General features: G+C 43.6%; 1 protein-coding gene across 1 annotated transcript in view; it reads right to left on the minus strand.

Annotated features, from left to right (window-relative positions):
- Positions 1-18,067, minus strand: part of LOC147105726 (protocadherin Fat 4-like) — a 159,418-nt gene that overhangs the window by 115,995 nt on the left and 25,356 nt on the right. The window contains exons 9-18 of the mRNA XM_086010940.1: positions 14,058-14,146; positions 13,041-13,148; positions 12,799-12,908; positions 12,554-12,699; positions 10,614-10,808; positions 8,018-8,106; positions 5,756-5,863; positions 5,514-5,623; positions 5,269-5,414; positions 272-460 (exon numbers count right to left, since the gene is read on the minus strand). Coding sequence (XP_085867066.1) covers positions 272-460; positions 5,269-5,414; positions 5,514-5,623; positions 5,756-5,863; positions 8,018-8,106; positions 10,614-10,808; positions 12,554-12,699; positions 12,799-12,908; positions 13,041-13,148; positions 14,058-14,146 — 1,290 coding nt within the window. The remainder of the gene's footprint in view (positions 1-271; positions 461-5,268; positions 5,415-5,513; positions 5,624-5,755; positions 5,864-8,017; positions 8,107-10,613; positions 10,809-12,553; positions 12,700-12,798; positions 12,909-13,040; positions 13,149-14,057; positions 14,147-18,067) is intronic.

Genomic DNA, 18,067 nt, shown 5'->3' on the forward strand with positions numbered 1-18,067 from the left:
ACACATCAACACAGCACGAGGATTCACACAGACACTGCACTTATTGTAACCGGGCAGATTTTCCGCTGTCTTCTATCTGCTGGTGTTTTGTGCAAAAATGGCTGCCACATGAGCTCACCACCAATGGATGGATTCACATCCATTCTAATCGGGTAATTGGTGCAAGAAGAACAAACAGATGAGGAGGCAGAACATGTTACCAAAACAAAATCCAATTCAATGCAATCACTGTTCAACTACAGGTCAAGATTAATAATTTAAATATCTTCACCTGTCCCTGCTTCAAATGCAACATCACATATAGGACCTTCGTTAATGGGAATCAATGATACGTTCAGGTTACACATTGCTGTATGAGCACCCAGGTCTGTAACAACTATATTTAATGTATAGAATCTGACAACAGAGACATTGTCATAGTCCAGCTTGAATGTATTGGTAATTATTGCAGAGTTTCCAGCTGAAAGACAAAAGAGGCATGTGTTTCAATCAAACAAAGCTCAGGTAAATAATATATCGTTGCTAAACATTATCACATGACAGTTTGGAACTTCTGGTAGCACTGGTCTATGAGATATGAGCAGTGAGGATCAATGGACATGATAAAAAAGTTACCTTGAAAGAGAAATGAAATAAAAACAGAAAATGCTCAGCAGGTCAGGCAGTATCTGTGGAGAGAGAAACAGAGTTAACGGGCTGGATTTTCTCAGCCCCGAGGAGGCAGGTATGGAGGCAAGACTGCCGGGAAAGTGGCAGAATTTGGGGGCGGGTGGCAAAACCGCCACCAACCCGCCTCCATGCCCTCTTGCCAGGAGACAGGAAGCTGTCCTGCCCCGGGTCCTGTCTCCTTGGAGGCGGGAAGGGATTAAAGCCTATTAACTGCAGTTAACAGGCAGAAAAAAGGATTATTCCCATTTTTCGTCCTGAAGTGCGGGCTTCCCAACCTGGGAGAACCCCGCCACGGTGTAGGAGCCGTGTAGGAGGTCTGCGGGGGTCGGAGGGGCTGACAGTGCGATTTAGAGGTGAGTGATGGGTGCAAGTGTGGAGTGGTAAGTATGTGAGGGGAGTGTAAAGTGTTAGAAAATGTTAACTTACCTTTGTTTCTACCTACAGCCTTCAGCCACTGTGGAGCCTGAGTCCCCAACATCTCCATTGTAGAGATCACAGACTGGCTGTTGCATCCTCCAATCCAACAGCCAGCTGTTTTCTGCAAAGTAGAAAGGTTTGATGAGTCCTGAACACAAGAACTCATCAAACTGCACAGAATGTCAGTGTTTGACAGCTTCACAGAGCTGTCAAACGATGACATTTCTTCTTTAAAAATTCTTGACAGATGACACATCATCCGTTGACCTGCTCTGTCACTGACTTCCCCCTAATTGGCCTGCTGATTCCGCCGGGCGGGCTTAACAAAGTCAATCGGGAAAATCCCGTTGGTTGGCCAGAAGCTGATGGAGGCGGGACTGAAACCAGGCAAGCAGCAGACCCGCCTCCAACACGTCTCCATTCAGAAAATCCAGCCCAATGTGTCAGTTCAATGACCCTTCATCAGAACTGGAAAAAGTTTGAGATGTAACAGGTTTTGAAGCAAGTGTAGGGGCAGGGAGAGGGGGCGGGGAGGAAAGAACAAAGGGAAGGTCTGTGATAGGGTGGAGACAGGGGAGATTAAGAGACAAAAGGGATGGTGGTGCAAGGCAAAAGGAGACGGTAATGGGACAAGTTAAGAAACAGAAGCTGACTCTAGATGAAGTGTAAATGGCAGAATGATCGACAGCTGCCATGTGAGAGAGAGAAAAAAAATGATGATCGGGGCAGAGGTAATGATCTGAAATTGTTGAACTTGATGTTGAGTCCAGAAGACTGTAAATTGCCTAATCAAAAGATGAGGTGCTGTTCCTCGAGCTTACGCTGAGCTTCATTGGAACAGTGTAATAGGCCGAGGACGGTGAGGTCAGAGTGGGAGTGGAGCGGAGAATTAAAGTGACAGGCGACCGGAAGCTCGGGATCACCCTTATGGACTGAATGGAGGTGTTCTGCAAAGTGGTTACCCAATCTGCGTTTGGTCTCCCCAATGTCGAGGAGACCGCATCGTGAGCAGCGAATACAGTATACTAGATTGCAAGACGTACAAGTAAATCGACGTTTCACCTGGAAGGAGTGTTTGGGGCCCTGGACAGTGGGAAGGGAGGAGGTAAAAGGGCAGGTATTGCATCTCCTGTGCTTGCACGGGAAGGTGCCGGGCGAAGGGGAAGGGGTGTTGGGGGTGATAGAGGAGTGGACCAGCGTGTCACGGAGGGAGCAGTCTATTCGGAATGCTGAAAGGGGAGGTGAGGGGAAGATGTGTTTGGTGGGATCACGCTGGAGGTGGCGGAAATGGCGGAGGAATGAAATGTTGCTCAATAAGAATGCACCAATCTCTCTCATCAAGGTGAACACATCTGTCCCCCAGAGCAAGAAGTTGAAGTTCCTCCATATTCCTCAATATGGCCTGGATATGTTCCTCAATGGACCCTCCTAACGAGGACTGTGTTGCGTGACATGTAACACATTATAAATAATCTGGTTCCCTCTCTGACTCATATTAGAGCATAAGAACACAAACCAACCCATCAAACTACAAAACAGCGACACACAAATAGTTACGATATTATGAAATCCCAGAGTACTAAAAGAGGTAGCCATGGAAATAGCGGATGCGTTGGTTGTCATCTTCCAAAATTCAAAAGATTATGGAACAGTTCCTGCAGATTGGAGGGTGGCAAATGTAACCCCACTATTTAAAAAAGGAGGGAGAGAGAAAACAGAAAACTACAGACCGGTTAGCCTAGCATCAGTAGTAGGGGAAATGCTAGAGTCTATTATAAAAGATGTGATAACAGGACACTTAGAAAATATCAACGGGATTAGACAAAGTCAACATGGATTTATGAAAGGGAAATCATGTTTGACAAACCTACTGGAGTTTTTTGAGGATGTAACTGGTAGAATAGATAAGGGAGAACCAGTGGATGTGGTGTATTTGGATTTTCAGAAGGCCTTTGATAAAGTCCCACATAAGGGGTTAGTGTGCAAAATTAAAGCACATGGGATTGGGGGTAATATACTGGCATGGATTGAAAATTGGTTAACAGACAGGAAATAGTGAGTAAGTATAAATGGGTCTTTTTCAGGGTGGCAGGCGGTGACTAGTGGGGTACCACAGGGATCACTGCTTGGGCCCCAGCTATTCACAATATAGATCAATAATTTGGATGAGGGAACCAAATGTAATATTTCCAAGTTGGCTGATGACACGAAATTAGGTGGGATTGTGAGTTGTGAGGAGGATGCAAAGAGGATTCAAGGCGATTTAGACAAGTTGAGTGATTGGGCAAATACATGGCAGGTGCAGTATAATGTGGATGAATGTGAAGTTATTCACTTCGGTAGAAAAAACAGAAAGGCAGAGTATTATTTAAATGGTGATAGATTGGGAAATGTTGATGAAAAAAGGGACCTGGGTGCCCTTATACACCAGTCACTGAAAGCAAACATGCAGATGCAGCAACCAGTTAGGAAGGCAAATGGTATGTTGCCCTTTATTGCAAGAGGATTTGAGTATAGGAGCAAGGATGTCTTACTTTTATTAAATTCGTTTATGGGATCATGGCGTCGCTGGCAATGCCAGCATTTATTGCCCATCCCTAGTTGCCCTTGAGAGGTGGTGGTGAGCTGCATTCTTGAACCGCTGCAGTGCGTGTGGTGAAGGTACTCCCACAGTGCTGTTAGGTAGGGAGTTCCAGGATTTTGACCCAGCGATGAAGAAGGATCGGCGATATACTTCTAAGTCAGGATGGTGTGTGACTTGGAGGGGAACTTGGAGGTGGTGGTGTTCCCATGCGCCTGCTGCCCTTGTCCTTCTAGGTGGAAGAGGTTGCGGGTTTGGGAGGTGCTGCCGAAGAAGCCTTGGCGAGTTGCTGTAGATGGTGGAAAGGCTTTGGGGAATCAGGAGGTGAGACACTCGCCACAGAATACCTAGCCTCTGACCTGCTCTTGTTGCCACAGTATTTATGTGGCTGGTCCAGTTAATTTTCTGGTTAATGGTGACCCCCAGGATGTTGATGGTTGGGGATTTGGTGATGGTAATGCCATTAAATGTCAAGGGGAGGTGGTTAGGCTCTCGCTTGTTGGAGATAGTCATTGCCTGGCACTTCTGTGTGCGAATGTTACCTGCCACTTATCAGCCCAAGCCTGAACGTATTACTACAGTTATACAGGGCCTTGGTGAGACCACAGTTGGAGTACTGTGTGCAGTTTTGGTCTCCTTACCTAAGAAAGGATATACTTGCCATAGAGGGAGAGCAGACTGATTCCTGGGATGGCAGGACTATCATATGAGGAGAGATTGGGTTGACTAGGCCTGTATTCATTGGAGTTTCGAAGAATGAGAGGGGATCTCATTGAAACGTATAAAATTCTGAGAGGGCTAGACAGACTGGATGCAGGAAAGATGTTTCCCCTGGCTGGTGGGTCTAGAACGAGGGGTCACAGTCTCAGGATATGGGGTAGGACATTCAGGACTGAGATGATGAGAAATTTCTTCACTCAGAGGGTGATGAACCTGTGGAATTCTATACCACAGAAGGCTGTGGAGGCCAAGTCACTGAATAGATTTAAGATGGAGATAGATAGATTTCTAATGTAAAAGGCATCAAGGGGTATGGGGAGAGAGCGGGAATATGGTATTGAGATAGAGGATCAGCCATGATCATATTAAATGGCGGAGCAGACTCGAAGGGCCGAATGGCCTACTCCTGCTCCTATTTTTTTTCTATACAAATGCACATTACCAGACAGAAAAATACCATAAAGGAAAAACAGTGCAAAAAACTCAAAAACAGAAAAAAACTCAGAGCTGTACCATACTTATCCATAGTTACACTGCGCTGAATTAACAAAAGAGATCACACCAATAAGCACAGATCACAGAGAGATAGAACCACATGCACACAGCAGACATATCATGATATAAACATAAAGAGAGATAATGCAAATATACAAACACCAAGATTTAACATAAGGAAACATCACATCCACAGATCAACACACAGAAACAAACATCAGAACAAAGAGACAAACAACACAGGACAAAGAAACACACATGAATATGGCACAAAATCAGATGCAGAAACTTGACACAAACAATACAACAGGCACAAAAATCAAAAAATTAAGATTTCACCAGGAGTAATGTCATGAGAGATTTGCAATAGTTAATTGTGTTCTTACCTTGGTGGATTTCGAAGGAAGGCTCATCTACTGCAAAGCTAAAAGTTAGGGTCTCATTGTTATCACCGTCTGAGGCAGATAAAGTTATTAGTGTTGTCCCAGCAGCCTCTTCTTCATTCATGGTTAATGTACTTGATGGACAGGAGCTGAAAATGTGATAAATATTCCTGTTTAATAAACCAAAGAACCACCAGTGTAAGTGAGAACTGATCTTTCCGTCAACACTGGAATGATAGTTAACGTACCTGATGGTTGGAACTTCATCATTTACATCAGTAACTGTGATAGTTACCGTGCCTGAGCAAGCAAGGCTTGCAGCTGCACTGTCATTAATCGATACCACGGCATAGAAAAGCTGAAGGGAAAGAACAAAATTAAGGATTTAATCCATTAACAAAATCTATGATGCAGGTCTGTAAAATGGTTGGAATAAAGTATCTGTGCTGAAGATATTCTGATTATTCAGTAATAATAATCTATCTCTTACCGTGTCACCATTTTCAAAATTCAAAGCAGCTGCTGTGGAAATTTGACCCAAACCATTCACCTTAAATAGTGCAGTGGTATTGATGGAGGAACTCGGCAGAAAGGAATACTTGAAAAAAGGAGAAAGTTATATTTCTGTAAGTGTAATATTCAGTTCTGTAGGTGAGCATTTAGATAGGCTTTATTTCCTGTCTTATTTCAATCTTAGTTTGTTGAGATCAAACACTAGGAATCATTCAGGTGAAAGGATTCGCAAATTTCATGTCTCCCCTGAAGATTTACTTTTGGCTTATTGGAGAAACCCTGACTGGACTGAGTTTAAAATCCAGGGCTCCAGGGCCCAACAAGATGGCTGCAGTCAACCTCATGGCCAAGGCCTGTAAGTTTCAGTTTGGGCTGACAAAGAAGGAATGTTCCAGAAATTAGAAGGCAGACAGGCCTTCTGCATTTATGTATGAGAAGCATACCAGTGGCATTCGGGCCTCTGATTAAAATCCATCAAGGCCGTTTGCACAGACAATCAACGGGTAATAGCTGCATTCAGACCTTCGTTAGCTGACATCAACACTGTTTGGAAATGATCAACGGGGCATTAAAACTGGAATGGCCCCATCACAAGACCAGTTACACAAAGGGAAACACTTATGGGATGTTTAAAGACCGATTAACCGGCCATCCAGGTCGATGGGCCCAGATCGGTTTCCTTTGTATAGACTTCAACACGTCCAGGTCAGACAAAGAAACAGGCTGATCTGGCGAGTGATAAAGGCTCCCAGAAAGGGGTATAAGTAGTCCCTCGGGAAGCCATCTCTCTCTCTCTCTCGCCTGGACTCCGGTGCTCTGCCTTACCATCAAGAAGATCGACGACGAAGAGCCCGTCCAGGGAAGCAGGATACCGGCAGTTACATTTGAATCACTGGGGTATCTCTGCTCTGGGCGGTGAAAACCCTAAAGACATCGGCAGGCAACGGGGCATGGAGCAGATGTTCTAACATCCGAGACTGGTGAGCATAAGTTTTCTGGCCCATCACAAGACAACTTAGATAGGTGTAAAGGGTGGGAGTTAAGGGGATTGCTAAAATTGTCATTTTAGTCACTTTCCCTCGATGTGTCCGTTTCTCCTCCCCCGCTAAGTGTAATTGTGTTACATACATAGTGATTTTCTCTGTATAGTGTTTATTTTTCTCTATTTTAATAAACATTGGTTTTCTTTGCACCAAACCACTGGTCTCGCTTTGTTTATATCGCTGCTCGTAATAAGTCCGGTGGTCAGAACCAGAGGGAAAGTGATTCGAACCGCATGGGGCTGGAGCAGCTCAGATACGACTGACTGGCCAGACACAAACCCCAAACCAAAACCCCCTACACAGGTTCATTCGGGATTCAGATTTGGTCTCTGTTTTAGTGAGTCCCACACCTGGATCTTGTATAGCAAACTCCAAAGTTAAGATTTAATATCTACTAGTTGATCTCTTGTGCTGTTGAATAGGGAGAGTCAAGACCAAGTGCAGAGTTCGGGTCAAGCAGGGTTCGTGTATGGGGAGATAACTGGAGCCAAATGGAGACCAGGAGAGATGAGGACAGAGAGCTGGGCAGAGGAGTTGGAGAGAGGAAGCAAGGTGGGAGAGAGGATGAGGAGAGAAGAGGTGAGAGGAGAGTGGGGGTGATGATTGGAGAAGGATATAGATGGAGTGAGAGATGAATGGGAAGGCAGGAGGGAGGAGGGATGGAGATGGGGAGGAGGGGGAGCTTTGGGGAAATGGGGAGGGCAATGGGGATGGAGAGAAGGAGAATAAAGGAAGAAGATTGGGATTAAGTTGGGGACAGGAGAAGGGAGATTTTAGAAGATGGGGAAAGGGAATGGTGAATAGTGGTTGGGGGACAGGAAGGTAAACTGGAGAGAGGGAAGGAGGAAGACTAGGAGGAGCAGGACATGGACAATGACCATTTCCAACAAGAGATGTGCAATCATCGCCCCTGATTGCCTAGCCCCCACCATCAATATCTTGGGGATCACCACTATCCAAAGGTTTAATTGGAGCAACCTACTAACACCGTGGCTACGAGCAGGAACAAGGCTGGATACTCTGTGTTGAGAGGTTCACCTCTGATCTTTCAATATTCTGAAATTCCCTACAAAAGGCCATCGTGGGCAAACCATTGCCACAAGGACTAAGATGCTTCAGAATAAGGTTGCAAACTTCTATCGCCAGTCTTGAACTTAATCAAGAACAGAAACAATCTATCATTAGAAAAGGCTTACATGTAAAGTATTTCCATCAGGATCAGATGCAGTAATCTTATAGACAGAGGCACCAATAGCACTGGTCTCTGGAATAGTGACAGAAGGTCCTGGACAAAAGGAAATATGTTTAATGTAAATTATATTATATCGATATATAACTGATGATGCTAATGGCAGTAAATTAGTTTGTTTCAGACATACTAATGATTAAGTATTTAAATAGCTTGAGTAAAGTTTTTCAGATTAGCAGTGGCATTAATGCTAATGTAAAAAGTAAATGTATTGTAACGGTCGTGACCACTGAGGGCTAAAGTGATCCAATTTTTTTCGTTCTCATAAACTAAAGGGCCATAACTTCAAGAAAATCTTTTTGGTTAAACCATGTTTTGGTTGGGGAGGGAGAAGAGCTGAGCATCATTTCTGAAGGCTGGCGGCTGCCGGTCGGGAAAGCCTGCGGTAGAAGGCCGCAGCTGGGGTTGGACCCCGGCAATTGGAGAAGATTGGTGGGGGAGCGCAGCTCGGAGCACGGCAGCGAGGAGTGAGGGAGAGATTGTAGGGGAGGGTCTGAATATTGTGGGGAAGGAGAGGAGGAGGTGGAGAGGGAGACATTGCGGGGGAGGGAGGGATTACGGCAGAATGTTTGCTTGAGGGGCTGAGGGGAAGAGCTCCTGCTCCTCCTGGCCCACAAGCAATGCTGGAAATGCACTTACCTGCTTCACCTGGCAGCTCCCGCCTCCCTCTAGCTGCCGGGTTTCCCGAGCCCTGGGAAACACGACGCACAGCCATTATATTGATTCGACCCACATTCCTGCAATACAACTAAACTGGGTTGGATGGTGTTGTAGCCCTGTCATTGGCTTGAGCTCCCTTTGAGTGCAGATCGTTGCTGGAAGCACTTGACTGGTAAATTTAACCTAACGTGTTGGCTCCATTTATTTAAAGGCCCCTGCCTCTTAGACGTGACTGGACTCCTGCCCTCATTAGGACACAATTCTAGCTACGCATCAACACGGCACAAGGATTGCAACACAGAGACTGCACTTACTGTAACCGGGCAGATTTTCCACTGCCTTCTATCTGCTGGTGTTTTGTGCAAAAGTGGCTGCCACATGAGCTCACCACCAATGGATGGATTCACATCCATTCTAATCTGGGCATGTTTGAATCCTTCCAATCAGGTTTCCGCCCCTGCCATAATACTGAAACGACTCTCATCAAAGTCACAAATTACATCCTATGTGACTGAGACAAAGGTAAACTGTCCCTCCTCGTCCTTCTTGGCCTGTCTGCAGCCTTTGACACGGGTGACCACTCCATCCTTCTCCAACACCTCTCTTCCGTTGTCCAGCTGGGTGGGACTGCGTTCGCCTGGTTCCATTCTTATCCATCAAATCGTAGCCAGTGAATCACCTGCAATGGCTTCTCTTCCCGCTCCTGCATCGTTACCTCTGATGTCCCCCAAGCATCTATCCTTGGCCCCCTCCTATTTCTCATCTACATGCTGCCCCTTGGTGACATCACCCGGAAACACAGCGTCAGTTTCTATGTGTATGCAGATGACACCCAGCTTTACCTCACCACCACTTCTCTCGACCCCTCCACGGTCTCTAAATTGTCTGGCATCCAGTTCTGGATGAGCAGAAATTTCCTGCAACTAAATATTGGGAAGATTGAAACCGTTGTTTTCGGTCCCCGCCATGAAATCTGTTCCCTAGCCACTGACTCCATCCCTCTCCCTAGCATCTATCTGAGGCTGAACCACACGGTTCGCAACCTTGGCGTCATATTTGACCCTTAAATGTGCTTCCAACCACATATCCGCAACATAACTAAGAATGCCTATTTCCACCTCCGTAACATCGCCAGTCTCTGCCCTTGCCTCAGCTCATCTGCTGCTGAAATCAATAATCTATACCATTGTTACCGCTAGACTTGACTATTCCAATGCACTCCCGGCTGGCCTCCCACTTTCTATCCTAAGTAAACTTGAGGTCAAATAAAACTCAGCTGCCCGTGTCCTAACTCGCTTCAAGCCCCGTTCACCCATCACCCCTGTGCTCGCTGACCTACATTGGCTCCCGGTTAAGCAGCGCCTCAATTTTAAAATTCTCATCCTTGTTTTCAAATCACTCCATGGCCTCGCCCCTCCCTATCTCTAATCTCCTCCAGCCCCACGACCCCCCGAGATATCAGCACTCCTCTAATTCTGCCCTCTTGAGGATCCCTGATTATAATCGCTCAACCTTTAGCGGCCGTGCCTTCTGTTGCCTAGGCCCTAAGCTCTGGAACTCCCTCGCTAATAATCTCCGCCTCGCTACCTCTCGTTCCTCCTTTAAGAAGCTCCTTCAAACCTACCTCTTTGACCAAGCCTTTGGTCATCTGCCCTAATATCTCCTTATGTGGCTCGGTGTCAAATTTTGTTTTATAATACTTCTGTGAAGCGCCTTGGGACGTTTTACTACGTTAAAGGTGTTATATAAATACAAGTTGTGGTTGTTGTTGGTAATTGGTGCAAGAAGAACAAAAGATGAGGAGGCAGAATTTGTTACCGGAGCAAAATCCAAATCAATGCAATCACTGTTCAACTACAGGTCAAGATTAGTAATATAAATACCTTCACCTGCCCCTGCTTCAAATTCAGCATCACATATAGGACCTTCGTTAATGGGAATCAATGATACGTTCAGGTTACACGTTGCTGTATGAGCTCCCAGGTCTGTAACAACTATATTTAATGTATAAAATCTGACAACCGAGACATTGTCATAGTCCAGCTTAAATGTATTGGTAATTATTGCAGTGTTTCCAACTGAAAGACAAAAGAGGCATGTGTTTCAACCAAACAAAGCTCAGGTAAATAATATATCGTTATTGTACATTATCACATGACAGTTTGGAATTGCTTATAGCACCGGTCTATGAGTTATGAGCAGTGAGGAATAATGGACAGATGGTGTGGGGGATAAAGGTTACCTTGAAAGAGAAATGAAATGTTGCTCAATAAGAATGCACCAATCTCTCTTGTCAAGGTGAACACATCTGCCCTCCAGAGCAAGAAGTTGAAGTTCCTTCATATTCCTCACTATGGCCTGGATATGTTCCTCAGTGGTACCTCCTGATGAGGACTGTGTTGTGCGACATGTAACGCATTATATTTAATCTGGACCCCCCTCTGACTCATATTAGAACATAAGAACACAAACCAACCCATCAAACTACAAAACAGCAACACACAAATAGCTACATGATATTAAACAAATACACAAATGCACTGATTTTGCAGTCAGTGGCGAATGAATGGCGCCAGCCATTCAATACACGTACCCACAGACTTTCTATGGGTTTTTGGTCTGGATCTTGCTGTAATTAGAGAGCCATTTTGGACCAGTGCCCTCTACAGGGGATCTGGGTCCTGTCTGAATAGGGCAAGCACTGTGTATCTCCTTAGCCAATCAGATTGAAGAATCATCACTGTGCAGCACAGAGTCTGAACCAGGAAGTGCCAATGAAGAAAATGTAATTCAATGCCAAATCAGATACAGGTAGCGAAATAAAGAGAAGGAAAGAAAGATGGGATTAAGAAAGAGAGAGAGAAATAAGAAAGAAAGAAAAATGTAAAAATTATGTCATTTAAAAAAAATCTCGAACAATCATTAAAATCTGAAGACATGAGACTCCACTTTATAAAAGTTAATTTCCAGTGACAGAGAGGTGGTTTAGCAGTAATTATGACTTATCACGTCGTTAAAAATGTACATACACTGGAATGGATAGGATCTAACTTTTTCTAGTGAGTTTAGTGTGCATCGATCATGTAAGTACAGCAACTTCATGCCCTTCCGTGTGTTTCAATGCAGAGTTTCTCAGCAAGCTAGTGTTATAGCAAAACTTGTGGAGGAGCAGGACAACTCAGACAGCAACTTCCTGATTACCGCGTTTTACTGCGCATGTGTGGTCACCGGAAGTTGCTGTCTGATTTACACTTTAATGCCGGTGAGTGTTGATAGCTTCACCGTTATTTTACTGCAAAATCCAGGCTATTTCCACACAGAAAATACAATAAAGACAAATCAGTGCAAAAAAACACAACCATAACACAAAAACAAAAAGAAAACTCATAGATGTGCCACACTTATCCATAGTTATACTCCATCGAATTAGCAAATGAGATCACCCCAATAAGCACAGATCACAGAGAGATAGAACCACATGCACACAGCAGACATATCATCATCAACAAAGAGAGATTATGCACACATACAAACACCAAATGTAAGGAAACATCACACCCACAGATCAAAGTACAGAAACAAATATTAGAGCAAAGAGACACACAACACAGGACAAAGAATCACACGTGAACTTGGCACAAAATCAGAGGCAGAAACTTGACACAAACATAATACAACAGGCACAAATATCACAAAAATAAAACATCACCATGACCAATGTCATGGGAGATTTGCTATCGTGGGAAAAATATAATATTGCAATTTTATCCTTTGAACTAGGATGGACTCACTTGCCACTGTTCATAGGTAATTGTGTTCTTACATTGGTGGATTTCGAAGGAAGGTTCATCTACTGCAAAGCTAAAAGTCAGGGTCTCATTGTTATCACCGTCTGAGGCAAATAAAGTTATTAGTGTTGTCCCAGCAGCCTCTTCTTCATTCATGGTTAATGTACTTGATGGACAGGAGCTGAAAATGTGATAAATATTCCTGTTTAATAAACCAAAGAACCACCAGTGCAAGTGAGAACTGATCTTTCCGTCAACACTGGAATGATAGTTAACGTACCTGATGGTTGGAACTTCATCATTTACATCAGTAACTGTGATAGTTACCGTACCTGAGCAAGCAAGGCTTGCAGCTGCACTGTCATTAATAGATACCACGGCGTAGAAAAGCTGAAGGGAAAGAACAAAATTAAGGATTTAATTCATTAACAAAATCTATGATGCAGGTCTGTAAAATGGTTGGAATAAAGTATCTGTGCTGAAGATATTCTGATTATTCAGTAATAATAATGTATCTCTTACCGTGTCACCATTTTCAAAATTCAAAGCAGCTGCTGTGGAAATTAGACCAAAATCATCCACCTTAAATAATGCAGTGGTATTGATGGAGGAACTCGGCAGAAAGGAATACTTGAAAAAAGGAGAAAGTTATATTTCTGTAAGTGTAATATTCAGTTCTGTAGATAGGCTTTATTTTCTGTCTTATTTCAATCTTAATTTGTTGAGATCAAACACTAGGAATGAGAATTCAGGTTCATTCAGGATTCAGATTTGGTTTCAGTTTTAGTGAACCCCATAACTGGATCTTGTATAACAAACTCCGAAGTTAGGGAGAGTCAAGGCCAAGTGCAGAGTTCGGGTCAAGCAGAGTTAGTGTATGGGGAGATAACTGGAGAGGAGGCAAAGCGGGAGAGAGGAAGAGGACGGAATAGGGGAGGAGAGAGCGGGGAGAGGAACAGAGAAGGATAAAGATGGATGGGGAGGTGAATGGGGAGACACGAGCGAGAAGGATGTATGGAGGAGAGGGAGCTGTGGGGCAATGGAGAAGGCATTTGCGGATTGAGTGATGGAGAATGAAGACAGGAAATAGGGATTAAGCTGGGAACAGGAGAGGAATCGAGGGGAGTGTGAGGATGATGGAAGAAGGGGAATGCAGAAATATGGATGGGGCACAGAAAGGGGAACAGGAGAGAGGGAAGGTGTAAGTCTAGGAGGAGGAGGTCATAGATGGTGGCCATCTTCAATAAGAGATGCACAATCACCATCCTTGATTACCAAGACCCCCACCATCAACATCTTGGGGATCTCCATTAACCAGATGTTTAATTGGATCAACTGTATTAACACTGCGGCTACGAGGAGGACAGAGGCTGGATACTCTGTGATGGGTGCTTTACCTTTGATCTCTCAATATCATGGAATTCTCTTAGACCATCAAGGGCGTACCATTGCCACAAGGACTAAAATGGATGAAATCTTCTATTACATGTCTTGAACTTAATTAAGGGCAGAAACAATCTATCATTAGGAAAGACTTACATGTAAAGCATTTCCATCAGGATCAGATGCAGTTAACGTATAGACCGAGGCACCAATAGCATTGGTCTCTGGAATCGTGACAGAAGGTCCTGTACCAAATGAAATGTGTTTAATGAAAATTAAATTATATCGATATATAAATGATGATGCTAATGGCAATAATTAGTTTATGTTTCAGACATTCTAATGATTAAGTGTTTAAATAGCTTGAGTAGAGTTTTTCATATTAGCAGCAGTATTAATCCTAATGTAAAAAGTAAATATATAGAAACATAGAAGATAGGAGCAGGAGTAGGCCATTCGGCCCCTCGAGCCTGGTCCGTCATTTAATGAGATCATGGCTGATCATCCAAATTCAGTACCCTGTCCCTGCCTTCTCCCCATATCCCTTGATCCCTTTAGTCTTAAGAAATATATCTAACTCCTTCTTGAATATATTTAATGAATTGGCCTCAACTTCCTTCTGTGGTAGAGAATGCCACAGGTTCACCACTCTCTGGGTGAAGAAATTCCTCCTCATCTCTGTCCTAAATGGCTTACCCCTTATCCTTGTAATGGTCGTGACCACTAAGGGCTAAAAAAGTGTTTGTGTCCCGGTATTATTTCTTCTCGACAACTAAAGGGCCACCACCTTCATGAGAATCTGTTTGGTAAACCATGTTTTAGTTGGGGAGGGAGAAGAGCTGAGCATCATTTCTGAAGGCTGGCAGCTGCCGGTCAGGAAAGCCTGCGGTAGAAGGCCGCGGCTGGGGAGTGCTGGGGACGGTCCCTGGCTATAGGAGAAGATTGGAGGTTTGTAGGGTGGGGGTGAGCAGGCAGATATTAAATTTATTGAACATACGAACATATGAATTAGGAGCAGGAGTAGGCCACTCGGCCCTTCGAGCCTGCGCCGCCATTCAATAAGATCATGGCTGATCTGATTACTCCACATTCCCGCCTACCCCCAATAACTTTTCACCCCCTTGCTTACCAAGAATCTATCTACCTCTGCCTTAAAAATATTCAAAGACTCTGCTTCCACAGCCCTCTGAGGAAGAGAGTTCCAAAGACTGACGACCCTCTGTGAGAAAAAATTTCTCCTCATCTCTGTCTTAATTGGGCGACGCCTTATTTTTAAACAGTGACCCCTAGTTCTAGATTCTCCTACAAGAGGAAACATCCACTCCACATCCACCCTGTCCAGACCCCTCAGGATCTTATATGTTTCAATCAAGTCACCTCTTATTCTTCTAAACTCCAGCGGATACAAGCCTAGCCTGTCCAACCTTTCCTCATAAGGCAACCCACCCATTCCAGGTATTAGTCTAGTAAACCTTCTCTGAACTGCTTCCAACGCATTTACATCCTTCCTTAAATAAGGAGACCAATACTGTACACAGTACTCCAGATGTGGGCTCACCAATGCCCTGTGTAACTGAAGCATAACCTCCCTACGTTTGTATTCAATTCCCCTTGCAATAAACGATAACATTCTATTAGCTTTCCTAATTACTTGCTGTACCTGCATAGTAACCTTTTGTGATTCATGCACTAGGACACCCAGATCCCTCTGCATCTCAGAGCTCTGCAATCTCTCACCATTTAGATAATATGCTTCTTTTTTATTCTTCCTGCCAAAATGGACAACTTCACATTTTCCCACATTATACTCCATTTGCCAGATCTTTGCCCACTCACTTAACTTATCTATATCCCTTTGTAGCCTCCTTATGTCCTTTTCACAGTTTACTTTCCTACCTATCTTTGTGTCATCAGCAAATTTAGCAACCATACCTTCAGTCCCTTCATCCAAGTCATTTATATAAATTGTAAAAAGTTGAGGCCCCAGCACTGATCCCTTTGGCACACCACTCGTTACATCTTGCCAATCAGAAAATTACCCATTTATGCCTACTCCCTGTTTCCTGTTAGCTAGCCAATCTTCTATCCACGCCAATATGTTACCCCCTACAACATGAGCTTTTATTTTCCACAATAACTTTTGATGTAGCACCTTATCAATTGCCTTCTGGAAATCTAAGTACAGTACATCCACCAGTTCTCCTTTATCCACAGCACATGTTACTTCTTCAAAGAACTCCAATAAATTGGTTAAACATGATTTCCCTTGCACAAAACCATGTTGACTCTGCCTGATTACTTTGAACTTTTCTAAATGTCCTGCTATAATGTCTTTAATAATATCTTCTAACATCTTCCCTATGACAGATGTTAAGCTAACTGGCCTGTAGTTTCCTGCTTTATATCTCCCTCCCTTTTTGAATAAAGGAGTTACATTCGTTATTTTCCAATCTAAAGGAACCTTCCCCGAATCTAGGGAATTTTGGAAAATTAAAACCAACGCATCAACTATCTCACTAGCCACTTCTTTTAAGACCCTAGGATGACGTCCATCAGGACCCGGGAACTTGTCAGCCCGCAGCTCCAACAATTTGCTCAGTACCACTTCCCTGGTGATTATAATTTTCTTGAGTTCCTCCTTCCCTTCCATTTCCTGATTTACAGCTATTTCTGGGATGTTACTTGTATCCTCTATAGTGAAGACCGATGCAAAGTACCTGTTCAATTCAACTGCCATCTCCTTATTTTCCATTATTAATTCCCCAGACTCACTTTTTATAGGACCAACGCTCACTTTGTTAACTCTTTTCTTTTTTAAATATCTATAGAAACTCTTACTATCTGTTTTTATATTTCTAGCTAGCTTTCTCTCGTACTCTAATTTTTCTCTCCTTTTTAATCTTTTAGTCATTCTTTGCTGTTTTTTATATTCTGTCCAATCTTCTGACCTGCCACCCATCTTTGTGCAATTATATGCTTTTTCTTTAAGTTTAATACTATCTTTAACTTTTTTTAGTGAAATAAAGAATAGATTTGCCTTCCAAAGTTAGGCTTTATTAACTTTAAAATCGGCAGCATATCTTTCTACATCCAGTCCCAACTAAAGCTAGAAAAGGACTGAATTTAAGGTAGCCACAACACATCATGTGATCATCAACTACCAATGAGATTACAACACATATCCCAAGGCAGTTAACAAACAACGAATCACAATACTTTTACTAATCAAGGAATAATCACCACATTTAGTTAACCACGGATGGTGGGTCCTCCCCTTGGAATTTTTCTTTCTTGTTGGAATGTATATATCCTGTGTATTTTGAAATATCCCCTTAAATGTCTGCCACTGCAACTCTATTGACCTATCCCTTAACCTAATTTGCCAATTCACTTTAGCTAGCTCTGCTTTCATGCCCTCATAATTGCCCTTATTTAAGTTTAAAATACTAGTCTTGGACCCACTCTTCTCTCTCTCAAACTGAATGTAAAATTCAATCATATTATGATCACTGCTACCTAGGGGCGCCTTCACTATAAGGTCATTAATTAATCCTATCTCGTTGCACAATACCAGGTCTAGTATAGCCTGCTCTCTGATTGGCTCCAGAACGTGCTGTCGTAAGAAACTATCCCGAAAGCATTCCATGAACTCCTCATCTATGCTACCTTTGCCCATCTGATTTTTCCAGTCTATATGCAGATTAAAATCCCCCATGATTATTGCTGTACCCTTCTGACAAGCTCCCACTATTTCTTCCTTTATACTCCATCCTACCATGTGGTTACTGTTAGGGGGCCTGTACACAACTCCCACAAGTGACTTCTTGCCTTTATTGGGGCAGAAATTTGGGTTGGGGGCTTGCCGCGCGTGCAAGCCCCCAATCTGCACTTACCCGACGCGCCGGCCGCTGAGCTTCAGGGACGCCTGGAATTCCTGTTTTAAAATGTTGACTCCCGGGCAGCGTCTGATGTCACGCCGCCCAGGAGTGCAGCCAGCGTGAAGCCTAGAGCACGCAGTGCAAGTGAGACACGCCCCTTGAGGTCTCATTTTAAAAGGACACGCAAATTCAATTCACACAGCCACAATTGCTCCTTCTACCTACAGTACTGAAAACCCGTTTAAAAAAAAAAAATTTAACTTTAAAACTTACCTCATCATTTCTTAA

Source organism: Somniosus microcephalus, chromosome 17, assembly GCF_052327205.1.
Source record: "Somniosus microcephalus isolate GS21.2 chromosome 17, FLI_Smic_1.0, whole genome shotgun sequence".
NCBI classification, from domain to species: Eukaryota; Metazoa; Chordata; class Chondrichthyes; order Squaliformes; family Somniosidae; genus Somniosus; species Somniosus microcephalus.